The sequence below is a fragment of the Hippoglossus stenolepis genome, chromosome 12, assembly GCF_022539355.2.
Source record: "Hippoglossus stenolepis isolate QCI-W04-F060 chromosome 12, HSTE1.2, whole genome shotgun sequence".
In the NCBI taxonomy this organism is placed as follows: domain Eukaryota; kingdom Metazoa; phylum Chordata; class Actinopteri; order Pleuronectiformes; family Pleuronectidae; genus Hippoglossus; species Hippoglossus stenolepis.
Window position 1 is genome coordinate 10,296,098 of NC_061494.1, and position 27,454 is coordinate 10,323,551.

The 27,454-nt window shown below is 41.3% G+C and overlaps 1 protein-coding gene across 5 annotated transcripts; it reads right to left on the minus strand.

Annotated features, from left to right (window-relative positions):
* Nucleotides 1-122: 122 nt before the first annotated feature.
* On the minus strand, nt 123-26,981 carry golga4 (golgin A4). Of its 5 annotated transcripts, none has more exons than XM_035173610.2 (25): nt 26,765-26,981; nt 25,115-25,192; nt 23,433-23,534; nt 20,730-20,798; nt 19,911-20,237; nt 19,722-19,769; nt 19,538-19,594; nt 19,349-19,447; nt 17,929-18,079; nt 17,599-17,789; nt 16,205-16,288; nt 15,077-15,224; nt 14,810-14,988; nt 14,544-14,642; nt 14,281-14,436; nt 9,634-13,424; nt 9,360-9,481; nt 8,338-8,468; nt 7,383-7,469; nt 6,000-6,020; nt 5,746-5,814; nt 5,287-5,362; nt 2,677-2,774; nt 1,474-1,560; nt 123-810 (listed from the first exon to the last, which is right to left on the minus strand). In XM_035173610.2, exons 1-25 carry the CDS (start codon nt 26,840-26,842, stop codon nt 796-798), a joined length of 6,363 nt encoding a protein of 2,120 aa, XP_035029501.2. In that variant the 5' UTR covers nt 26,843-26,981; the 3' UTR covers nt 123-795. The 5 variants fall into 5 exon arrangements, with proteins under 5 accessions (XP_035029501.2, XP_035029499.2, XP_035029503.2 ...); XM_035173608.2 differs by having other exon boundaries at nt 9,345-9,481; XM_035173612.2 differs by lacking the exon at nt 23,433-23,534 and having other exon boundaries at nt 9,345-9,481.
* Between the last annotated feature and the right edge of the window lie 473 nt (nt 26,982-27,454).

The following is a 27,454-nucleotide window of genomic DNA, read 5'->3' on the forward strand; positions in this document are numbered from 1 at the left end:
ACTGTCTGTTATCATTCTTTAGCCTCTGTGAACCGGACGGTACAATGTGAAAACAGCTAATGAGACAAAGGTCTGGATTTTACATTAAAGACACAGAGAGATAAGAAGGATTGACAAAAGTGTTCTGTAAATAAGATTTAATCTTTTAGTCTGAAAATGTATAGCAAGTCATATAGTGCCCTATATAGTACAGTTCTCGTAATCACAGTACAATTTACAGTTGTGAGTTTTGGGGGGTTTCTATGTCAGTGTCAGAATATAAAGCATAAAAAGGCTGCATCAGACAAACAAGGTCCAGAATCTTAACGTGGTGCGAGTGCAAAGTTAAAGGGTCGATTACAGTTTTACAGAGGAAGTGATTCAGACCACGGCACGACACAGAAACCTATTAATCAACTGACCGTCAGCATCAATACATTATTATGATAATATAATTTATTGCACAAGCCAAACCATATTCAAAAATTCTGAAATAAAGATAAACTAATTTTTTTCTTCATCTAAAACAAATAAATTAAACTTAAATCTTAGAGTAAAACTGGATTCATGGAAGATTTGTGTTTCTGGCATATTCTCTCATAATTCCCTCATACCTTTACATATAGTCACACATACAGCAGCCCACACACACCCACACACACACCCACACACTCACACACACAGATATAAAATGACAAGAATGCAGAGAGAAGCGCTCGATCAAATCCATGGCAGTCTTCCCCTTCTTCAGGAGCAGCAGCAGCAGCAGCAGCAGCAGCAGATTTCCATCCCAAAGTACCCGAATTATTCAGCAACTCATCGTAACCAAGGCTGCAGAGAGACAGACATGACACGAACTTGGTCAATTGAGAACGTATCAATGAAGAATTCATTCATCATATATGTTTTATATAACAGCAAAAGGAGGCTGAGGTGAGTTCAGCCAATGAGCTAATTAAAAGCAGAGTCCTGCACCGGGTCGGCGGACACCTGCAGGGTAACCCACACAACGGTTGCGAAAGGAGTAAAAAATATATTCATATAAATTCACGGGAACAGGTAAAAATGAACTAACCAGCGTATATGAAACCTAGAAAGCCGCAAACTGTTATTGATATGGTGAAAACCTACGAACAACTACCGGCAGCGCACAAGCTAGTTCGTCGAAATAGATCACATAAAGACAAATCCAGCCAGTAGTGAATACGTTCTCAGTGGCTTTGCTGCTCGTATATGGTGTGAACAAATATTAGCTTTTAAAAGCCGCAAGATAGGCACATGGTCGCTGTGGAAACACAGTGGACAAGAAGACAGAAGGACCAGGATTTGAAGTGAGTGACATGTCACATGTGAAAGGTCGGGGCGTGGGACATATGTTAACGGGTCGGGATCTGACGTGGAGGTAATAGCGGGTAACGGGTTGGGTCTGGTACGGAGCTTTGCTCGTGCAGAACTCTGCATCAAAGTATCCTGAGGAGGGAAACAGATGCTCACAGTCGCTTTCGAGTCTTCGTTATCCAAAACCTTTTGCGCTTCATCTGGAGAAAACTTGAGCATGGAGGTAATCACTTTGGCCATTGTCTGCGGATGAGAAGGAAATGAATAAATGAACAAACAAAATAACAAATCCAAACGCTTCACAAATGCCATTTGAAACAATAAACTCTGAACTTCCTCAACCTCAATGAAGAAGAGTTTGTCATCTTCATCTTTCATTTCAATATCCCTTTGACAAACACCAGACACACACACACCTCTTACCCTGACACCCTGATGTAATTATATTGTACTTGTTCTGAGACAATTTAAATCCAACAGGACCGAGAAAACGAAAGGGAAAAAACATTATCTGCATAATCAACTCCAGGCCTATCTGCCAGGGAGCATGCATTTCCCCATAAACGCCGGGGATAATCAGAAACAGGGCTGCTGTGTAGGAAACCTAACCACTCCACTAACACTAAACAAGGCCAGCATGTCTTTAAATGGCAATTCTGCGTCATGCAGGATGCATGTGCGAGCAGGCAGGCCGGGGGACATCCTCCTCCAACACTGGGGAGGTCTGCCGTGTGGCCATAAAGACTAACTGTTTGCTGAGGAGCAGAGAAAGTCCCGCTGACTTTAGGACCATGTCAACAGCACTGTTAATTAAAGAGATCACTGTTAATTTTACCAGAGGAAACTGGACACGACGCGACTTCTATACGACTTTCACACTCACTTCAACAAAAATGGGATGGGCTGATATCATAGGTCGTCATTTTGATGAGGTGATTTTGAATGGTTAAGTTTAATTTACTGAAAAAAGTATTCATTTATAAAAATAAAACATATCAAACTTGAACTTGGTATCACTTTTTTTTAAGTCCATCGAGCATAACCTCCTCCTATTCTGTCTTATCCTCTAATTTAGTTTTACGACATTTGAAGTGTCTTTGTCTCAATCTGATTATAACCTTGGTTTATGTTTAACTATTCACATATGATGCATTATAAGGTGTCTATGTGTATATATGAGGTTTGGAAAGGTTTCCTTGGGTGTTTAGAAAGGTGCCATGAAAGGTGACAGACATCCAGACAATCACCCAGTGCTTGAGATTTTGAAATATTACAAAATAAGAATAAAAAAAAAAAACTAGAACACTAAAGAAAATTAACAATCCAAAAATATTTTTGGTGTATAAAAATGCAACATACCTTTGTTTCCCGTCCCATCATGTATTCAAAAAACACCTTCCTCAGGTACTCCATCTCAGTGGCTTCTGAAAGAACATCAGTGCTGTTGAAAACAGGATCTGTAAAAACAAGCAGAGCCAGACATTCATTATCAGTCCACTATAAAGTAAATGTTATATTTAAATAATATTGCATTGAAATTGTAAATTATCAATAAGTTTATTGAGTTTTATGAGACTATGTGTAAATACTCTGCTACCAATCTGTTCAGGTCTCTGTTCTAAGATATAGTGTTTCTAAGAAGAAGATTTCCTAGTTAAATACAATAAACAAATAAAGAATAAAACATTGCTTTAAGATCAAAATTGGAATATCTGTCTAAAAACTTAACGAATTTGGTTTGTAAACGTAAAGTGTTTGGCTTTTCTTCTCCAGTTTTGAAGAACCACCATTACACATTTAACCTCACTCCAGCTGAATTGTCACAGCCGACAACAGCATGTTTGTTTTAGCAACCAAACACAGAACCTCTTTCTGTGCAGGCATGGGTTCAAATTAAGCAGCGACTACAAGCACAGGAAAGAATGACGAGACTCAGCAGGAGCATTTTAACAATACAAGAGTCTAAGAATGAACGTTTTAATTCTGAGCCCCAAAGCTAAAACACCATTATCCCTTTAAAAACTATGAATCAGAGAATCAGTGTGACAACTCGGGCAGGATCTGGTAACACTTACGCTTCCGCTTCAACAACTGAATAATCCCCCTCATTTATTTAATATGGAACAACACCCACACTCGCTCCCTGCTTATCTGGAATAATAATTCAGACGACACCTAAAGTCCCTGAATGGGCCATGAGAGGCCGCGCGTTTAGTGTAGTGTAAACAACTCTTTTATCTGTGCTGTGAAGTAATGCGTCACCAATAAATCCTCCTCCTCGCCTTTGTCCTCCTGACCCCATGTTGCACCAGGCAAGCTACAGACCTGAAAACACTTAGCAGCCGTATACCTGAAACCACAGCTCGGTCTGGGTTAAGGCGGCTCAACAGAATGAGAGGCGGACACTTTCACTGATAAGAACAGTGGTCCAAAGGAAATACAGGAGGGAGCAGGCATTAGGTTGGATACAGTCTGTGTGTGCTGCAGGGTCTTGTGTGGGAAACATTAAGACCACGATCTGCAAAACCCATTAAATCCAAGGATGGCTTCTTCACCGCCCCCCCTCTGACAGCAGCTCCTCTTTATTACACCAGCAGGAAAGGAGGGGAGGATTCACTCCGTCTCTCTAAACACCGTCTGTGTCACACACGCAGGCACCACAATGTTTAGTCGGCGATATAGTCGAGGATACAGCTTTAAGAGGTTGATCCAGACCTCAACAACAAGAGCTATATGACGAACCCCGACTCCGACCATAACCAAACCCTAATTACACCCTAGCTCTAACCCTAACTCTAACCCTAACCAGTCAACGTAAAATCACCTTTCAAATAAAAATGTCCTCAAAATCATAGTTCAACCAGTCTAGAAAACAACACGTTAGCACACATTACTCGGGATCTGCATCTCTTGCCTCATCTTTGATCCAAGTTGATGTGGTTACTAGAAGATTAGGCAGAACACAACTCTGAGATCTGACAGAGCAGCAATGGTTCTGAGACAATTAGTATAAAACCATGGTAACACAATATAAAACTATTTTAAAAGCACAGTATTGGGACCATATTGAAAAAAATATGATATTTTGAGAAAAAAGTAATTACAGAAATAATGTGGTAATATTATGAGAATAAAGCAGTAATATTATAATATTAATTATCATACATTTTTTTCAAGAAATAACCAGCAAGGAGAAGATGTGCTTTCGGGAGCTCCACTCCTTCTAGATCCAAACTCCTATTTACTAATAACGCAATGGTTTCTTGAGAAACTATGAAACCCCCTTTAAACATCACACAAACTAACGATAACCTTACAGTCGACCACAACCAAACATGTCCTCCTCCAAATTGCACATTCCTCATTTTAATGCAGGTGAAAAGCTGATCCCGCTCTAAAATGACCCGTAGCCTGAAATTTTCACTTTATTCTCATAATAACACAAGTTTACTCTTGAAATCAAGAATCATTTTTTCCCCATTAAAGTTAGGGTTGGTAATCCTGAAGCTAGCAGGAGGAGGCTACAGTTCGAACAAAATGCAATCAACACATCCCACCCCATCGTCAAAGCTACACAACCAAAACACACGAACACGCACTGCCTGACAACTGCTAGAAACCCACTTTTACGTGGCTCGCTAACTTCTGGATATTAAGCCCAATGAATTATTTGGCTGTGTTTATTACAGTGAAAGGGCAACAGACACCGGCTTTGTTTTATTTCTTTTTTTTCCAGATGACTTTATTTATGGCTACAAATTCAACAAATAAGATGTGTATGATAAACCATCTGGCCAACCCTACATTTAAGTGGCCCTAATACTTGCCCGCCCTAATACGACAGAGGTAGGTGTGTTGTTAATGTTACTCTTCTGTGTTCAGATGCTATGTACGGGATCTTTGTTAAGCTGATCCCAGGGAAAATATCTTCAAAAAGCAGAACTAATTGATTCATGGTGTTAACATTACCTTTGAATGTGCTCCCGAGATGAGTTACAACAGTCTTTCGGTGGAAACATTTAATCTTGTCCTCGAGCGAGTGAATCTACCGTGGAGAAACACACAAGCATGCAGAGTTTAACAATACAATAGGGCTATCTGACCCCACTGGGTTAATGTTATGCATTAGCTTAAATTGTTGCATGTGATATAAACATTTTGTTGGTCGTCCTTTGGGGATGTTTGTGAGAATGACGATGTGTGTGAGAAAAACTGTAGGAGGCGTTGCTCTGATTGTTTATGGGGTTAAACAAATGTAAACAGATGTGCTGCGTAATTAAGTTGATGCAGCGGGAGAGCAGTAGCTGCTAGAGGCCACAGAACCCTGGGAATACTCTGTGTGGGATTTGCTGTTCACTTGTCCCTGCAGAGAGCACACACACATACAAAAACACACACACACACACACACACTGGGGTCGAGACTCACTCTCTCAACAAATCCCTGCTCCTTCAGCCGAGCCTCGCTCAGCAAGGTAGTCTTCTCAGCGAGCTGAGTCTGAGGTGAAGGACAGAACATTAATTATCATGAGAACTGGGAGGTGGAACAAGTAATACAACACACTGATAGTATGAGCTCTTCAATGATGCATGTTTTCTCGATCAAAGACCTGTTCTACAGTGATAATGGGCTTAGATGATATGACTCATAAAACAGTGAAACCAGTGAAGCTGCAGACGTACCTGTAGTTCTTCTGCGCTCATCTAAACCAGAATTAAAGGGAAATAAGAAGATACTGTGAGTTAGAACAGATATAAGATATATGTGTAGTAACAGTGAAAATAAAAATACTGTATGTAAATTGAAATTGTATAATAACATTTAAACTACAAAGTTTATCTTTAAAGGACGAGTGTACGGATATTCAACAAAACCAACAATAAATTGATCATATATATTGTTTGTGTATGAAAATCCTGCTTGAGCTGATTCCTCTGTGCCACAGAGCTCCAGTGTCATCGGTTCACACCCTTCATCTTTACCATGAACATAACGTTAAACTGCCTCACTGCCGCTCTTTTCATGGGATTGTTAGACAAAAACGAAAATGGAGAACATTACCTGCCTCATCTTTAAATTTCACAGTGCAATGAAAAGAGTGCGGTCTCTATGGAAAGACATGCAGACCCACTGTCTAAATGAAGAATGGTTCGTGAGCCCCGTAGTAAAGAAAAGCCTCCTGGAGCGTAAATCGGTACAATCCACCCATAAAAATTATGACCTCACGAGGGAAAAATGCAGCAGAGGGCGCAACGTAACTCTTTGTTTGTGTGCATCTGGACATGAGTAGAAAAATCAATGCAGGGGTCTCATGGCACCCTCACACCTGGGTTAGAACATCTCTAAGGACTACTTCTGTCCTTTATGGACTCTTGCCAGTATACACATCTTGAATGCGAGTATTGCTGTGGCATAAATCTTAGGCTGAGAATCACCTCGCAGGATGATAATTGAGAACAGGGATTGAGGCTGGCTGCTGCCTCACAATCTCTGTTTGCCGAGGAGAACATTCCTGAGCGAATCAAACGAGCTTCACAGCATCCGGTGCGCTTTGGAGAGGAGCCACGCGACCGGAGCGAGACACTGATGACAGCAAAGAGCGAAGGCACAGTGTCTCCAAGCTTTCAGACGAAATCCTTCAATTACGAAACAAGGCAAAGGAAAAGATAACCGGTAACTGCTAAGTCTATTATCCTGGATATGAACTTTCAATAATAAGGCGACTAAAGGGGACTTGTGATACTGAAACTAAAACGCACCTGGATTAAGCTGCCATTCAAAACTAGAAATGCTTCCGTCAAAATCCCAGAAGGAAACTGAAAAAGTGATTTCATACAGCTGTTGTTATTTCGTGCAGCCATTGTTTAGTGACTTATGACTTCAAATCAGTATATAAATTTAATCCTAACCTCTAGACTCATATATAATGAACTGATAGCTGCAGGTATGAATTTCTACATCTGTGTAAATGGGAAAATGTCCCTAATGCATCAACCAGTCGTAAAACCAGTCACAGATGTTTGACAAGCTGGTGAAAATGTACAGAAGGTCAGAGCCATTTGTACCTCAGACGTGCCGTGGCTAGTCGCTCGCAAATCCTCCAATTCTTTCTGGACCTGCCACACTCTGTCCCCCATCTCCTCCTCTCGACTCTACAAAAGAAAAAACAGATAATAGTGGCTGAGTCATTTCCTATTTTCATCTCAGCATCACAACTCCACTATTTTAGGGCAGGTCACTGCCTTATTTCAGACCTCTGTCTTAAATTACATTTGGAGACAGTAACAAAGGAAAATTTCATACCAGCCGCTGACTGCTTGTAAATGATCATTTAACCAGATTCCAAACACAGACATGTGACAAATTACAGGACAAACCTGAGAAATTAGGGGAGAAACAGGTGGACAATGCCCTCGTCCACAGGGTACGAGAGGTCACTGATTGGTTTGAGGAGCATGAAAATGATGTGAGTTGTGTGCTGCATTCTTCACAGTCACCAGATCTCAACCCAGCTTAACAGCTATGTGAGATTGAGGAGGATCTTTTAGAAGATTGGTGTTGAGTCTTCTAATATTATTCAGACCTCAGTCAAATTAATGCCAAGGTTTACTGAAGTGGTTGTGGCAGCCCTCGGTGATCATACACCTTCTTAAGAAACTGTGTGTTGTTTTATCGTTTAATCCTTCACCTGTCTGTGTTTATCATTCAGAAAGTTTTCACTGATAATTAAGTCAAGTTCATTTAGATCCTGGTAGGAGGCTCCATGGGGATATGTGAAAATACTGTGTATTAGAATAATCTATGAATTAAAAAAGACATATGTTTATCATGTATTATGTCAGCTTGTCAGTTTAAAATCAATAAATGAAATCAGATGACTAATGGTATCCAGGGGTTTTGAGTTTGGGTCTAAGGGAACGTAGCTGCCAACTAGTGCAGTGATAGCTTCCAAATGGTGAGAGTATTCAATCTCCTTTCTACAGTAAAACTATTAATTGTTCTTTTTTTTTTATACTATACCTGTATGACCTCTTCATATTTCTGAACAGTTCTGTGCAAGTCATCCTCCTTCTGCGTGATCACCTTCCTGAACTGACTGGCTTCTTCACGGTGGCTGGTGATGAGCTCTGCTTCAACACTCTGGGCCTTCCCTGTGTCGAGGAGCGGGACAGAAGCCAGAGTTAGCAAATAAAACCAGAGTCATGCTCCAAACCGCTCACTCACAACCCATCTGGAATTTAACAGGATTTAACCAGGAAGGAAATAAGGAAACGTGCTAAATCAGTTCCACTGCTCCAAGCGCAACAACCCCTTAATTTTGTTCCACCCAGTGTCAAGATGAAATAAAACATGTTTCCATGTTCTTCCACACTATTGTTGAACATGGAGGTCATCATCTTTACTATTATAAGTCAGATACTTGGACACTTGACACATGAGCAGACTGCATTGTACCAAAAGGACTTCACCACAACAGAAATATTTATTTTAAAGGAGACATATAATGCTTTTTCAGTTTTTCTTTCATTAAGTGTGTTATAGAGGTTTTTGTGAATGTTTAATGTCTGCAAAGTTAAAAAGCCCAAAGCCTGTGGTAAAGTGAGCTCCTCTCCCCAACAGAATACACTGAAGCTCCTGAATACTGATACTTCTGCATCATCTTGATGTCATGCGAAGTCACAAAGGTCTGCATTTGCATAATAATTTTCAGGCACACCTCCAAAGAAAGCAAGAGCGAAAGCCGGCATTTCCTACACGACCTGTAAGCGGTTAACCAATCAGAGCAGACTGCCCTTTATCAGGAGGGGGACAGGAGCTGAAACCAAGTGTTTCAGACTGAGGCTGAAAAGAGGAGCTGCAGCAATGGACAGAATGAGGAAAGTGATGTGTTTTCTGACCATGAGAATCTTTACAAATTATAACACAAATTAAAATTATGAACCTGAATATAAGCATATGTCTTCTTTAATCACTAATATCCAGTGCTTCAAATCTCATCACTTTGAATTTGATGAATGTAGATTTACTTTCTCCCGCCTCACCAATGGCTTCCTTTACTGCCGAGTCAAGCTCCGTCTCTTTTAAGGCCATTTGTGTGTTGATCTCTCTCATTAAATGCTTGATAGCAGAATTGTGCTTCATTTCCACATCCTCCAACTCCATTCTATTACAACAGAAGGTAAAAGCAATGTAGTGAATCAGTTTGGACAAAACAAGAATGTGTTTAAATATTACGGAGACAAAAGTTCAATGCAAATGTAGGATGTCAATGGTTAATTACACATTATTACAACTACCTTGATATCATGGACTTACTTCAGCTTTTTCTCGTTCTCCTCTAACAACTCTTTCTTCATGTACTCTATGTCCTGTTCATGCTCCCTCCTCAGTAATCGCACGTCTTTCTGTAACCTGGTGAAATCCTTGTGGATTTTCTCCTTCTCGTTCGTCACCCGACTCAGCTTGTTCTTGAGCGACTCCTGAGAATCGCCGTCCACTTCTTGCATGGGATAGTGGTTTTGCATTTGGTTTTCCATCACGCTCTTGGTTTGCTGTGCACTGCTACATTCGAGCGTCATCTCAGCCACAACTTCTGGTTGTTTAATAGTTTCCTGATGCTGATTAAGCCGGGCTTCCCTCTCACGCATCTCTTCTTTCAGATGATTTATTTCTGTTAGGAGATTTTGAATTTGCTCCTCTGCTTCTTTCAGCTTTGCCTCGATCTCTTGCAGCGCTGATTTAGCTTCTTTGAGTTCCCCTTGTTGAGCTGTATCTGTCTGAAGTAAGGACAACTTCTCTTCATACATGATTTTCAGTTCTTCTAAAGACTTTTCTTTCTCAAGCCTCTCATATCGCAGCGTCTGCTCAAGTTCTTTCTCCTGCTCCTCTTTTAGCTTGACAAGAGCTTCCTCCAAAGTTTTCATTCTCTCCTCTAATGTTTCTATTTGTTGATGGCCTGATGTTTCGCTGCTCTTGATTTCCTCCACGCTGGTCTGAAGAGCTTTGATCATCTGCTCTTTCTCCTCAAGCTGCGAGGTCAGCTGTTTTTTAATCTGACCGATTTTCTGCTCAGCTTTCTTCTTCAGCTCTGACACTTTCCGAGCGCTCTCTGCGGATAACTTCTCCTCAGTTCCCTTCAGACTCTCCTCTTTGCTCTTGATAATCTCGTTTTTCATTCTTTCAAATTCCTCCCTTTGACCCTCAAGCTCGAGTTTACACTTTTGGTTGTCTTCTTCGAGGGAGTGCAATTTCCCTGCCATCTCCTGCTCTGAGTTACCGTTCAGAGCGCACTGCATCTGGGTCTGCTGCAGCTGCTCCACCAGCTCCCTTTTGTCGCTCTCCCTGATGCTGTGTTGCTGCTTTAGATCTGCTACGAGTTGTTCGCACTCTTTTGACTTTAAGGCTAACTGCTCCTGAAGCTCGGCGAGTCGGCCGACACAACTCTCCAGCTCCGAGGTAAGTCCGCTGAGTTTCTGCTCTTTCTCGCTCAGCACCTGGTCCATCTCCGACTTGCTGATGGACTGATTGTCAATACTCGCTGTCAGGCTTCGCAGAGCCTCGTTCTTTTCAGACATTTCAAGCTCCAGCTCTTCCAGCCGGGCCAGCAGAGATGTGATAGTGTTGTCATTCTGGACAAACTTGCTCTCTGCTTTGTTCTCGTACTCAGACAGTCTGTTCCTGAGTGCGTCTGCCTGCTCCGACGCAGACTTCCTCTCTTGCTCCAATCTCTCAATGGTCTCCTTCATCTGAACAGCAGCCTGTTGTCTCTCCTCTTCATACTGCTGCTTCAGATGATTTATGGCTTCCTCCTTCTCTTTTATGCAAATTTGGAGCTGATTTTTCAAGTCACTGACGATGCTTTCCAAATCACCGATATGCGCCTCGTTTGCTTTCATACTATCTGATATGATTCTGTTTGCTTCCCTCAGCTCCTCGATTTTCTGAACTTTGTCACTGATAGACAGAGAATGATTCTCCTTGACGTTTGTTAAGGCTTTGATATGCTCTGTGTGAGCACTTACCTGAGCAGACGTCTGTTCTAATGAAATGCATAGATTCTTGTTCTCCTCCATCTGCCGGCGGAGAGTCTCCTCTAAAGTGCAAATTCGATCTGCTTTGGTAAGGATAGTGTTTTTGAGATCGCCTACCTTTCTCTGACTACACAGCAGTCTGTCCTTCAGCTCGTTCACCCTACATTCAACTCTTTGACGGAGTTCATTAGATCCACACTCCACTTGAGACTGAACCTCCTGACAGTAATTCTCCAGTTGCTTATTGATCATAATCAATTGCTGCTGGAACTCTGCTTCCTTGGCTTGGAGTTGACGGGCAGCTTCCTCACATTTATTCTGCAAGTCATCACTTTCTTTAAGTCTGGAACTTTCCAGTGCTTTAAGCTGCATCTCTGTTTCCTCCAATTTATCTGACAAACTCTTCATCTTCTCTCTGCTCTCTTCCTCTTTCGCGCTCAGCTTGTCTTGCAGGGCGTTTCTCTCATTCATAGCCTGGTTCAGGTTCCTCTCCACTGACTCCATTTGCTCTTTCAACACTGCTTCACCCTGAGACAAACTTTCCAGCTTCACCGCTGCTTCGTTAAGCTCTTCCTGCAGCTTCTGCACGGTGGTCTCTCGAATCGCCAGCTCCTCCTTTAAGTCCTTTATTTCACACATCACTTGATCAGTGTCCTCTCTGCTTTTGCCAAGTTGCTGAGATAATTCCTCCAATTCCTGAGCCTTCTCCTGCAGCAGGACTGAGTGTTTTTCCATCAGTTCCTCTTCCTGCTGCCCAAATCTCTCCTGCCACTGACGCTGCAGCTCCTCAGCCTCACGCTTCTGGGTGTCACGTAGCTTCTCCACCTCCTCCTTATGGTTGGCCTGCAGCTCTGTCATTTCAGTGCTCAGGCCATGGGAGCTTTTTTGGGCCATCTCGAGAATTTTCTCTTGAACTTGTTGCTCCTTCTTCTGAAGTTCTGTCTCCTTCTTCGCCAGTTCCTTCTTCATGGTCTCTTCGTTCTGCTGAAGCTTTTTCTTAAAATTCTCCTGCATCTCTTTGGCCTTCTGCTTGAACTTTTCCATTTTTGTTTCCTGTGATTTTACCTTAGTTTCCAACTCAGTTATAGTGTTTTTCATCTTCTTCTCATGGGCATTTTTTTCATCCAGCTGTTTCTTAAAGTGTGTTTGTTCCTCCTGCTTAGTGTTCAGTTGTGTGCTAAATGACTTCTCTTTCTCTGAAATATCCTTTTTGGTCTGATGTTCTTGCTCTTGAAGCGACTTCTCTTTCTGTTGACAATCTTTCTTTGCAGCTTCCAACTGATGCTCCAAATCTGCCAAATCTTTCTTACACTGATCAAGCTCCTCCGAGATTTTACTTAACTGTTCATTAGACTCTTTAAGGCTGCCGCACTCCAACTGGGATTGTGATAAATTCTGTTGCAGCTCCTCCAGTTCCTTAACCTTGACATTTAGCTCCTGCATATTGGAATGCGATTGCTCTTGTAGTGATTTTTCTCGAAGGACATGTTCCCCAATTTCCTTTTCCTTTTCCCTCAAAACGATCTGCATAGCGTTAAGTTCCTGCTTCAGAGTTTTCTCCACACCTCCGAATGACTGCTCATGCTCCTGTTTGACGTCTGCAAGCTCGACACTGTGCTTTGCCGCTTGATCCTGAAACTTCTCCTCGTGCTCCTTCCGAGCTGAACATTGAGCCTCTTCAGCTGCCACCAACTTCTCCTCCAGAAGCTGTTTACTAGCCAAAGCCTCAGAGTGTTCGGAGGAAAGAGCCTCCAGTTCTGCCTGCTTTGCATCCAGTTTCTCAAATGTTTTTTGGTTCATGTCTTCAACATGTGCTTGGAACTGCAGTTCTTTGTCCTTCATGAGGGTTTCCACTTCGACTCTGTGCTTTTCTTTGAGCTCCTCAACAGCGGCATCGTGGTGCTGGTTGAGGATGCACTTGTGATTTTCTAGCTGCTCCTGGTGCTTTTCCTGTAATGCGGAGATTTGCTCCTTGAGTTTATCTTTCAGCTCATCCATCTGACTGGAAAGTTCCTGGGACAGACTTGATCCATCATCTGAGAACTTCTCCAGAGAACTCTCTAGCTCCAGTATCCTCTGCAATCACACATATGCAGGTCGTTATTTTATTTCACTTAGTCACTACAGTTTATCATTTCACATGATTCTGAGACTGCTATAAAAACAAACAGTTGATGGATTATTTTTTACCAGTGGGGCTGCAAAGAATCGGTAGAAGCATGTGTTTGTAGGCGATTCAAATATTTAACTTTCTATTCAACAAAATGTGTTGTGCTTTGTAGTAAATTTTGCTTGAGTATGTACAGTGAGTAGTTTTTACGATGAGTAAATCATTGACACGTGAAGGTGTATACACTTTCCTGTACACTGCATTTACTTAACTTGCCAGATAAACAAAATCAAATGATATAAAATCTATTTTTTATTCATCAATTAAGTTATGAATGAGTTAGGGTTGGTAATCCTGGAAAAGACCAGGCTACACTTTTTTAAAAGAATGCAACCCCCATCCCAGCCCCTCCCATTAGCTCTCTGAAAGCTATGCCCCCAAAACACATGAACATGAACTCCCTGAGAACTGCTCGAAGCCGACCTTATGTGACTCGCTCAATAAATTCTGACCATGATCTCTGCTTCAACAGTGTGTGTCTACACGGCTGAAGATTCTGCATCATGCACAGTGAGAGCACGGGCAGTGCAGGCAACACAGGCCCGCAGGTCGGTAGTGATAGTCACTTATTTCATTTGGACTGAATGAAATGATTGGTCGTGTTTATTACAGTCCTGTGAGGACCACTGACACCAGCTTTTTTCTTTTTCTTTTCAGGCGACTATTTATTGATAGGGACGTGCAGAAAAACAAAAAAACATTTAAAGCTTTCACACAGACCTAGTTAATAACTGCATTAGAAATAGTGAAAAATAGACCCACGGTTCTTGCAGTTTCCAGCTCCAGCTGTATCTCTTTAACCTTGCTTTCGGCTTCAGTCCTCAGGGCAGTCTTCTGTAAATCTGCATCCTCCAGAGCCAGAGACGACTGCTGTTCCAGCTCCTTGGCTAACTGGGCAAACTCTGCTTTGCATTCCTCCTAAACGGCACAATCATGTCAAATCCAAATTCACAAAGTAATTGTTTTTCATCTGATTTGCTTGTTTATACTGTGAAATGATATTTGTGAAATCTTTTGGCACCTACCACAGCTTTGCTGATTCTGGCATTTGTCTCTGCTTCTTTAGTAGCCAGAGTTTCAGAGTGGAGTTTTTCCAAACCAGCCACTGTCTCCTCAGATGATTTCTAATAATAATAGATCTGATTTACATAGCGCTCTTTTTTGTTAAACACACATTGTAAATATCAAAGTGCATCAACAGTCAATAACAGAATAAATTTGCTTTACACTGAAGAAAAATGTGAAATACTGGGAGAACGAGTTCTTCAGAAAGAATTTGTAACTCCCTGACCTTCATGATGATGACGACCTCCTGTTTGACTCGTGTGAGTTCCTGCTGCAGTTTCTTCCTCTCCTCTTCACTGGCCATTTCAATATTTTTCACTTGCTCTTCCAGCTGAACCTGCAGCTGCTTGCGGGCCTCCTCCGCCTTCTGAGCTACACCCAGTGCTCGTTCAAGTTCTTCAAATGCTTTGTGGGAGAAAAACAACATGACATTAGCACATATTTAGAAAATATATATTTTTGCTGAATGTTAAGAGAGGTGGATTCCACTCACCTGATTTCTCAGCCTTTTCTTTTTGGTCCTGTAATTCTTCTTTCTTGGAAGTAGTCTGCTGGAGCCTGGAGCGGAGCTGCGCAATCTCCTCTTCTTTCATTTCCAATGTCTCATGCATCTGCCGCTTTGTCTCAGCAATGACCATTCCCTGCAAGCCATGAAAGAAAAACAACCATCTGAGCAAATGAAACTGATGATGATGTGATCACGACTATATCTGTATATTAAACCCTAACTCAAGCCCTGTGTCTCTTTTGACTCAGCCAAGGAGGTTATTTTTGTTTTGTAAGTCCATCTATTATTTAGCAGTACTACGCAAAAACTACCGGATGGATTACCACAAAACTTGGGAGGAGGATCTGAATCAGGAAAGAACCCATTAAATGTTGGTGGGGAATGTGGATCCAAATAAATGAGTAGATCCAGGAATTATTTTGTTTAACTTTCTTTGCAACGTTTCCACAGAATCCATTAAATCGATGGCGGTAACTGGGTCGCACGCACATCTTAGACACAACAGACCCTTGAGTGGCATGAACACAGACTGCAGAGGGTAAGACAAGTTCTCACGTGACAGAAAGAACTGCATTGCATGCCACTTAAGGGTACACACACAACTGCAGCTGAAACTATGAGGTCTGACTGTCTGTGTGGATGGTAACAACTTAAGGGAAGATAACCCGAGGGAGCAAGAGACAAATAGCAAATTACAAATAATGCTGCACATAGCTGTACAATGCAGCAACGGAACAAATCAGTAAGTTAGAGTTCTCCTATGTTATTATGAGAAGTGTAAAAAATTGTTTGGCTCATTATGAGACTGTAGCAGGACATATAAGAATATGGCAACCATCACAGTCTAGTTAATTAATGGGAAACACTACTTTGACATGGCAAAATATGGCATTAACTTTGGCGGACGTATGCTGGTTGTTTTCAACCTCACAAGAGATCTCATGAGCTGCTGTCCATCCTGCACAGCTGAGGTCAAAGTTTAAGAGGAACAACATGGGGCGTCAAGGTGTCTTTACTCAGGGGCAGAGTGAAAAAACATGTTTTCTAATACAACTGAATCTGCAGGACCGTCAAGGAAGATATGACTAGAGACTAAAAAACCTCCTCACCCACCTTGTCCTGCTCTAGCTGTTCAATTAGGTTCTTGGCGTCACGCAGCTGAGTGATAAACTTGGTCTTTTCTGTTGTGTGGAGTTCCTTCAAACAGAAAACATGAGAGAATTACAGATGACAAACGTCCCACTTTACACTGGGCCGTCTCTGACTTTCAAGCTCAAGTTCTGTTTATGCTATGGTCAGACAGCTTCTAAATGAGATGTTTTCTGCACCACACAGGATTCCTCACCCACAAGCCAAACAATCATAGTGTACACAAGCCCTGCTAAACCAACAAGTCCACCCAAATTACAGCCCAGTTTAGCAGCAGTGGCATGTAGTTGCTATGTCTCCGTGCCACCACAGTTTAACTGGAGGTTACTAAACAGGAAATGCTGGGTTGTCTCTGTTTCTCAGTTGTTCGATGTGTGTGGGCCACCAGGCATCAGTGTCCATGTTGCCTTTTTATCAACAGTTCAAAATAAGATAAAACTAACATGAAAAATTAATATTTTTCCTGTGAATGTACGAAAAGCAAAAACAGGATACAATACTCTGTACACCAGATTGCAAATAAAGATTTTGAAAACCCTCATGCCATGGGACAGGAATCGCAGACAGATGGTTTGTTTTATGGGATATTTGTCTGAGGCAGGGGATGAGCCCAGCCCAGCCCAGCGCTTCCAGGATGCCTTCATGCTGCTTAAGAGGGCTAAACGCCAGTTAACCTCTGCTTTTCCAGACACGGCAAAGGCCACTGCTCCCAAACAGGGTGCAGATTTAACATACAAATCATGGCATCAACTGAAAGCACCTTGATCAACATACAGCCGGTTCTAACAGTGTCTTTGTAACAATATCCACAGTTTGGAGAAGCCAAATAAGCCGGTCATACCACTGAAGCTAAATCTTCTGAAATCAACAAAAACAATGGTTCAGTCATGTCACGCTGACATGACCTGAACCCTCGTCCTGGAGTGTGGCCAGAGAATTTGGATGTTCGGACACTGAGAACCACAGCAATGCACAGTGTCACTGAGATAATGGAGTCACATTATCAGTGGACCACAAAGTCTCTGGCAGACATTCTGCAGCCGAACATGAATTACTATAAACAAACTGATCAGTCATCCGAAGCGGCTCGGCTCGGCTCCAGTGTAATCAAACCTTCTTCGTAATTACAGTTTACTGCCACATCAATTTCTAATGAGAGACTGTTGCCATGAAATTGCTTTTAAAAAAACCTGACTGCCTCGTGAAAAAAAAAAATGTGACAAAGAGTCAGTGTATGGGCAGATGTTTTCTAAACTTTTATGGATCAATTTGAATTGAAACGTGCTGATATTAAAGTATGAATGTGGTCACTACTCAAGCATAATAACTATCATCATATCATAACTCATCTTAACTACCTTCATCTTCTCAAGCTCCTGCAGTCTTTCCTGCAGCTGCTCCTGCAGAGTTTCATTCTCACTGCCCAGCTGGGCGCTGCGCTCCTTGTGTGTACGAATCAATTCTTTGCACTTCTGCAGAAGGTTCTCCTGTCTCGTCACTCTCTTCTGTAGAGCCTCCATTAGTTTGGCTGGATCACTGTTGCCCTCTCCTGCCCAGAAAATACATTACATTAATTAAAAAGTAACGGTATAGTTTCCTAGAGATGTCACATGAATATAACCCCAAATATCTTCAAACTGATTTTCGGTATTTGCTCTTAACTAAAGATGAATAAAAAGTATGCTGACCCTCAGTGACTTCAGGCTCGGCTCCTTGCTCCTTAGAAGGACTCTGTGCGGCAGAGGAAGAGTCTTCAGTATCTCTAGACTGAGGGACTTCATTGTCAGGTGGCAGAGTTTCATCAGAGAACACCTTGGTTCGTTTCTTCAACAGAGCAACCTGACAGAAAAAAACAGAAATCCCAGTTAGTGAAAAAAATATCTCTGACCACTGAAGACAATAACAGGTTACGTTCTGTTTACGTTCAATTTAGCATTTTATGTATGGCTTTCTTCCATAACTAAGGTTTTTATCTGTACAGTTTTTGCAGATGTTGCAGGAGGAGAGCCAAGAACCAAGATTTAAAGTTCTATAAACAGACCAAAGAATAAATCATGTTAATTTATTATTGCATCGAATTTCAAGCAGATAAAAACATCTGTACAAATACATTTGTTGACAATGTTGATTGCAAACATATTTCCTAAAGATACAAATAAAGTAATTTTTAACCTCTATAGCACCATCTTTATTCCTCCGTGTTTTAGGGAGAAAAACAGTCCAATGCTACATCTTGGACTGTGTGTGTGTGTGTGTGTGTGTGTGTGTGTGTGTGTGTGTGAGTTAAGTTCCTGATCATTGACCAGTCGAGTGTTGAGTGTTGCGAGTTAAGCCATTGGCAGCTGATCTTTCATGATGAATTGGCACTAGCAGTTTCTATTTTTGGACCCGTGCATGTCAATGACATTTCTATCATTTCTCCTACACGCTCTACCCAAGTGCCACCTCCCTCCCAATCCAGACAGCATTACCAGTATGTTGGAACACGTGTCATGTGAGTCTCTGGTACATGTGTGAAAGGGAAATTCTGGACGATGGCTGGTGGTTCACTAGTGAAAAAGGCTAAAATAAGATGTCTCATATGTTAGTTCTCAGTTTCTCTCTGAGTGATCAACTTGAAAAGATATATAATATCACAGCACAGGCTTTGTCTTTTTAGCAGGACAGAGCAGCAGCTTGGGAACTGCTTGGAAGGGACTGTAGGATAACATGTTGTCTTAATGTTTGTCACTGTCTGTCTGACAACAGGAGCAAAAACAAACATTTAAATAAGAGCAGCTTTGTTGGAAATCCAGTTGTATTCAAATACTGTGTATGTAAAAACAGAGAGAAGCAAAGAGATGAAGGGCTGAAAACCGACTGACACTTGGTAATATACAATATGAGATGACAAATACGCTAACTGGCATTTTGTAGATTCCTTAATTTCACACACTGTTCATTTGAATGGTTCAGCTACACACAAGGTTTAGACCTTACTAGGTTTAGTCAAACCTTTTTGTCAGATTTCTCTAGCAGGGTAAAAACTGAATTTAAGTGCAATATTGAGTCAAACTTAATAAACTTGTAAACCCTTAAAGCAGTTTATCATTCACAAATAAAACTGACCTGTGTTTGGAGGACCGTGATTCTCTGGTCTTTCTCCTCCAGTGCAGCATCAAACTCTTCCTGTAGGTGTTTCTTGGCCTGCTGATCCATTTGGAGCTCCTAGACATCATTCAATATATAAAACTATTTAATTAAATAGGCGGACAGATATCGACGTACAGACATAACATTTATAATGTAGAGCCGTACCTCCCGTAGCTCCCCTATCCTGCGGAGAGCTTTGTCTTGACTCTGACTGAGGATGACCTGAGGAAGAGGAGAACAGAAATGAAAACCTGATCAGCTCAGGATGGTACATTTGTTCTGAACATGAACAAATGATGAAAAAAAGCCTTCGAGAAAATAATAAAAAATAAAACAAAAGCAAATTTACCTGTGTTTTTTCTTTATCTCGTTGTACTGTTCGGTATGCAGTAACCAACTGCCAAATACAAAGGTGGAGGTACGTAAAAGAAGAAGAAACGGAGAGAGAAATAAATCCTCAATGAGAATACAAAACTGAATGTTTGTTTAAACGTTTCTTTAAACATTTGAATCTCTTTGGGACTTGTGCGACTCTCACCTCTGAGTACTTCCCTCTGTACTTCCCCAGACTACTCTCCACCTGGAACAGTCGGTGCAACAGCTGCTCTTTGGAGAGGGACTCGGCGGTTCCTGGCGGCTCCTCAGCTTCGCTCTCTATGTCTGAAGGGGGATCATATGTGGGGGCACCTGGGGAATCGTTTTCTCCCAAAGGAGTCAGGGACTCACGCGATGAGCTGCGGACCAGGTTCTCTTTGGAGGGGGAGCGGAACAGACTTTCTGCTCGACTGGCACCGCCACGAATCAGCGACTCCATCGAGGGAACTTTAAACTGTAGTTTCTGAGCAAATGACTGCGGCTCCTCTCTCTGTTAGGATGTTCAAGATGTTGCATGAAAAAATAAACTAATCAAATAATGAGACAGCATCATAACATTAAAGTGATACTGCACAGTTAAATGTGTTTTGAGCTGTAAAATAATTTTCTTTGATGAAATCACTTTTATTACCAAATTTATAAAAAACAAATCTACTTTTATGGGTTAAACATGTCTCATAACGCCACCTAGTGTTTCAAACCGTCTTAGCCCTTACTAGGCCAATGCTTACGTACAGTCAACTGACATTTCTACATCATGAACTATATATTTATTTGAAAAAGTTCACAGCCTCTGATCAGAGGTGGGCACCCCTCGCCCCGGCACCAGCAACAACTTGTGAGTGGGGATCTTGAAAGCGGGGCTCATTTTTCAAATCTATGCTGCAACTAAACCCCAAAACCAGGTGGTTTAGGTTTATAGGAAGGTGTGTTTTAGCCAGTACTGCGTTCTCAGATAATTTTCTGAATTTCCAAGACTTACGTGAGGAGGAGCACTTTCTTCGCCATTGATGCTGCCTCTGGGAGACCTGGCTGGTCCTTTAGAGGCACCCTGCAGATTAAAAGACATAATGAGAGGAAGGAAAGCTGCGCTGGTGAATTTGTCCTGGACCAGTTAGTCATCCACACCCAGCGTGGCTCTCCCTGATTACTCTGGAGGGAGCAATATTAGTATTGCTGGGAGCAATGCAGGGGCAATGGGTACCCTCATGCAACTTGGAAAAAACAGAGGGGTTATATACATAAAAAAGAAGGCATCTCTACTGTACATGAAACAAAAAAAGGGTTAAAACTAGACTCTACAGAACAGCCATGAGGACAGAACAAACAGACAGTTAAAAGTCAAGTCGAAGAGCCGGTATTTGAATTAAAGATGCTTGGCAGTGCGCTCGCAGCTGTATTACAAGAGCACAAAGACATAACCCGAAGTGAGTGAACATTGAGCAGCTCAGTTGGTTTAGTTGACTTGTTAGAAGCAGGAACAGAGTAAGCACATTTTCTCCTCCTCTTTTCCATCTCCGAGCTTCTCCTTTACTCAGGATTACTGTGCAAAACATTTAACGTTTATTTCCTGTTTCATATGAACATTTTCTTCATGGACCAGTAATCACTGTTGGCTCTGGGTTTTAAGGATCACTCTTAAAGTAAATAATGAAGAATGGCTTATAAAGTATCCTAGTTATTTTTCCAGGGGCGTGTTTTTTTCTTTCAAACATATTAAGTAAATGTAGGTCATTATGTGTGTGTATGTGTGTGTGTGTGGGGCGAGGAGGTGAGGGACTTTAAGACAGAGCTTCATTCAAGCAAAGGGCACTGTACCAAGGATTATTGAAGCTCTAACTTCACACTTATGGTTTCTGTAGTAGAAATGAAAGTAGACATTAGTTGCATTACACCCCTATAAGGACACACAGGTCTCAAGCTTTTAAGAAAAATAATCTTTGCAAATGGTTTACAAAAAGAAAATAAATTCAGCATTTTTGTTAGATAACAAGGACCCACACCGGGCTAAATTCTCAATGGTAAACAGCACTCGTGTTCACTTGAGCCTACATTTCTTTGACATTTTTTCACAAGTGTTATTTCACTAAGATGCTGTTAAAGGTTGGACCTCGACCAATGGAGATCTAGTTCAAGGAGGGCAGTAAACTTGACTTTTATTTTTGTACTGCATGCTTGATTCACAATACACAAAATACGAAGACGTTCTGAATCCAAAATCTTGTGACTCACAATCCTTACCATGACCAATAACTAGATCAGTAAACCACAAAATTGTGTTAAGATTCCTTAAATAAGTTTTGGCTCAAATGACAAACGTGGCTAACAAGGTTGTTCATCTAAAAACATAACTCGGAAAAAAGCAAATAATGAGAAAAATTGTTTTGATTATGATTTGTATCATGGGATTCAGCAATCAACATTGTATCAGGACATGTTGATCAAATTTTGTTAAGATGTAGATGGAACATGACACAGACATTGTGATGGATTGAAGATATTTATGGTTTATAACAATCTGTAGCTGCAACCCGTTCATAGTCTGCAAACTATAAATGATCCACTGATCTCTACAGACAAACACCCGATAAAGATTATATAAGCTGAGGAAAATGTTATAGACTAACCAGTTACATATAGTACAGCTTTTTCAACCATATTTAGCTTAAATGTAATCAATCAACAGTTCAAGACTCAAACACTGACACAATTCACCAGCATTTCCTCACTGGTATTATTCAACACTGACACCAGGAGAAGACTTTTGTATTTCTTACAATTAATATCTTACAGTTTTCTAATATAAACTATTAAAATACCCATATTAATGGACAATTAAAACAGTCCAATAAAGAGTGGTTGAGGTAAACAAACCTCAATTAGCATTTAAATTCTGAGTTTTAAAATAGACAAAAATTACATATAACAAGCTATATTAAATACACACTAAACAGACACACACATTTTTGGCAAAAATGAATGAATTCATTAATGATTATTGGTCACTGTCTGACTTCTCTTAGTTGATGAAATACCTAATGTTTAATATCCGGTAAAACGTGTTGTTTGTGTCACAAATGATGAATATTAGGTTGTTTAAAGGGATATTTTCCTTCAGTTTTCTTGCGGCTTCCACGTATAAACATATGCCATCCAGTTTTTAAGCTCCACGAGAGCAAAGGGACACGGCTTTGTTTGTTTACTTGGAAGAGTTACAAACACTTACACAGCCTGCCTGTGGGTTGTAAAATGAGAACATCAACTCTCCAAATAAACAGACTTGTGGGGAGAAGGGACAAAGGCCTTCAGGCAACATAACAAGGAGTTGAGGGGCTATAAGGCAAGCAACTAAAGGATCTCTAATAAAAAGGGGGCAGTATTAAACTCTATGGCAGGTCATAAGAACTGAAAGGTGAGGCAATAAACCAACATACGGCAGAAAGCACACAAAGCTTCTATCCCAAACTGTAAACCCCAGTAGATGCAGGTTTAGCCTACGTATGAGATGCCTTCTTGATGCTACATCCAAACGAAACAGGAGACAGAGAGCAGGGAACAAGCTGTCCCTTTTCGGGCCACATGTCTACCGATTCCCCAAAGGCGCGGAGACAGGAGGAAGGTTCAGGGCAAGAGGAGGAGGAGGAGGAGGACGAAGAGGAGGAGGAGGAAGTGAGGACACACTCACCACACTGGCTACCTGGGCCGATTTGGGTCGATTTGAATGGTCCAGAGCAAAGATAGTATACTCAGAGAGAAAAGCGGGCTCTGCTATCATCCCAGCCAGCACCTGACCCCCCCGTCAGTGCCATACCGGGACGAAAGGTGGGGGAAAGGAGAGGGACACAGAGAGCAATGAGAATAAAACAACACCATGAGAGTGACATAGCGCTGGAGGGAGTGTCTGGCCAGACTGAGATGGATGGAGAAACAGACAGTGTTGAGAGGGAGAGAGAGGTAGAGAGAGACTACATGAAATAGGAAGAAAAATAAGAAAAGCGAGAAAGTGAAACACTCAATCAACATTAATGTCATGAATAACAGTTTGACATCTCTGCATGTATCGTCTTAAGTTATGGTGTCATCGCAGACAGGTTAATTCTGTTCAATGGTCAAATAGAAACACATTTTCAGAGTGTGTCAAAGTGTTTGAGAAGAGAAAAAAAGATGCTGTGATGATAAGAAGCTTCTAAGTCGAGGGCACGCAAACCCAAACTACACCGGAGCCTGAGCTTCCAAAGAAGAAAGGAGAAGGTATAGATGATATAACTGGGATCAAATGAGGACATTGTCACTTACGCAGTGGTCTGCTGGGTTGCAATGTAGAAAACTTGTCATGGATAGGTAATTAGGCCCTTTTTTGATCTCACGATCAAAAAGACTGTAAACATCAATTTATGCTCTGAAATATATGTATTAACCACACATTGCATCATCGGTCTCACAGAGGTGGTCAGTGACGCGCTGCAAGTCTACGTCTGTCTAACGAATCAGAGACGTCTTGTCCGTGTCCACTGGGGAAACATATTGCAGCAACACACCCGAGAAAGAAAACCACTGAGAGGAGGATACATCAATTATTCATACACACGCTGAAATACGGTCTGCTCACCACCAATAAAATGTCCTTCCCAATGCTTGTAAATGTGAATCTCTCCTTGGCGAGCAGTTATGGTTCAACTGTGAAATATAATTTATGCTGTATTGTTAAATGAGCAGTAGTAAAATTACATTTGATTTCATGCAGTGATATTTCATGTTTAAAAGAGCTTTAACAAAATAAACAACATAATAATAATAATAAATGGAGAAACATCAAAATGTCTTGAATTTAATCTAAATACATCATAACACATGCCGTTAAGATGAAGAGAAAACTTAACAGACCATACCTGTATAAAAATGAGATGGCAATGCTGATTTGATCTATAACATCAATTATCACAAGGTAATTCCATTTCCATGTGTTCTTTTATCATCCGTTATATTATAAGGACCCCGTGGTGAGAGCCTTTGCTTAACGCAATGGAGCAGCTTTGATTGAGTAAATGTGTCTTTTATTATATCAACATCCGAGTAATCAGTAGGAGACAGATAATTAAGGATGAGTAATAAATAATATAATTATTTAAACTCTCAGAGATCGGTCTCGGATTTACTTTCACTTGGCACAGCAATCGAAAGGCACTGGTTTGTTATTGGGAGAACATCAAGCGTAGCAAAAAACGAGACAGGTTTTTGAGCACTGACAGAAACATTACTCTGTACTGAAAATAGGAACAGAAGCTGGGGGGGAGGACGCGGCATCTCTGCAGGCTACTGTTGAGTTTAAATATATTAGACATTTACACAGGCTGACACCATGCTCACCTCTCTGTCACTGGGAGAAGGTGATCCATCGTGATGAAACGGCGGAGTTTGGCTGCTGCGCCGCTCACCAGAGCCCATCTGTTAAAATCAATGAGTGCATATAAGTATATGTGTGTTTTATGTTACCTCTTTAGGACCTTTTTCGGCATAAACACTGACATGTCAGGACCAACAGATCTCATGGGGACCAAAGCCTGGTCCAAGTCTGAGGTAAATCTAAATTTCTAACGCCCCGAATAGGTTCCTGGTAAGAAATGAATTGTGGTTAGGTTGAGGATAGGCATGAATTGGTCATGGATACAGTTTGGAATAAGATTTTGGTTAGCCTGTCCACATTGAATGGTAATCAGTGCAAAGTCCTGATTAGGATAGCTGTGCAAACTGTGCGTATGCGTGTGTGTGTTATCTTCTTCCTTATTCCAATAGGACTATAGGAGATTTTCAAGGATTCAAGTTGAGACTTCAAACTCTGCTCTTTGTAATTGTGACTGTTTGTCAATCTTTACCTTTGAACCCAGTGAGCTTGCTGGTTGTGCAGCAAGACACTGGGTGTCAGGAACTACAAAATCAAACAAACTGTAAGTAACTAAGTGAAGTTTGCTCCATACTAGAGTAAAGTCGCCATTACAAAAGGCTTTAACAGGTAGTGCAAAGGAGGTTAAAAATGAATGAATTTTTGATTTTATAGCTATATCAGAGTAGGGCTGGGCGATAAAACAATATCTATAAGAATCAAAATATCATTTTCAATTGCAATAACAAAAATCCAATATATGTAACAACATACCATTTATGCATTGTGTTACGACACATAATTCATCAACCCCAGATTTATCAAATGTTTGTCATTCTCTGCTCATAAAGACAATTTTAAAACTACAACTTTCACTCAACAGCAAAAATTTGTCTTTAAACTTGACAGAAATGATGATGTGACATTTAAATCATAATTATCGATACAGACTGATGATGTAAGTAAACGCAAATAATCTGTGTTCAAATTTTAGGGCAATAGTTAAAAAATGTAGACAACACATGCAAAACCCTGATCAACTCCACAGACATCTGAGGAGAGGTCGAACCAGGACAACAGGGACACGTGGGGTTCACTGCAACCTGAACATGAAAGCAGCTCTGGAGCATCGTTTCCAGCGATTATTCACTTTGACTTTCACGTTTGGAATCTGAGCTCTGGCTTCTCGTTATCTTTTATATTTGCATCCTGACGACACACAGGCAGGATCTGTATGTGACACGCGAAGCTGCCAGCTGTCATCTCCACGCAGCCCACATAAACAGACACGCCCATGTCTTCTAATACATTTGAAATGTGTTTCACCCGCTCACAAGTTCACGGACGATTACTGTTTCTTGTTTTTTTACATGGTGGGACAACAGGATTTACCAGTTTATACGTTATCTTGAACGCAACTAACGCAGCTAACTGCCTTAGCATGGGGCTAACCTTTAAAAAGCCCAAGAGCCGACTCACGGAACAAGCTAAATACAGTTGAAAGCTCTTTAAGTCGATTACGTATAAATAGCCAACTCTTCTGGATGAACTAATCAGCGACGCGGCCGCACTCGTCCTCGTCGAGCAGTGTAAACAGACGTTAGCTTAGCCCGTTAGCTCCCAGCACCACAACCGACCTGGGCCTGCGGCGGTGACTGCGCATTCCTCTGCGGCGACTGCTCCTCGTTGATCTTCTGCTTCAGCTTTTTAAACATGTTGTCGAGCGGACGCGGCCTGGAGCCGACGAGCAGAAAGTTACAGTCCTCCCGAGATGTGCGCGCTCTCCTCTCACACTGACAGCCACGGACTTCCTTGTTCGGCCCTGATCCGCAGCAGGTGAGCGGCGTCTCTGCGCATGTGCGGCCAACGTGGAGGAGAAGGGAGACGTCACAGTTAAAGGGACAGCCCGGACTCGACGAGCTGCAGCGCCGCCTCTGGAGGAAGGAAAGCACAGCACACTGTCAGATCAGGTCCTGTTGTGTCACTGCAGGAACATTAACGTTTATAATGTGGTCCAATGGTGGTTTGTTTTTTTATTACATGATTATATATTGAGATAAACTTATTTTACTAGTCTTATAAACATTAGGAGCTGTTACAACTATGCTAGAATAAAGTTAATTAAAGGTTTGTGCAGCTATCCTCATAAGGAATTAGCTTTGACGTTTTTTTTTTAACTTAATTTTTGTATTTATTATTTTGTTCTCTTATCTTGTGAATGTTTTGGAGATGCACAGTAAATAGAACAAGGACAATAAAGGCATTCTATTCTATTCTATTCTTTTCTATTCATTGCGGACAGGCTAACCAAAACTTTATCCCAAACC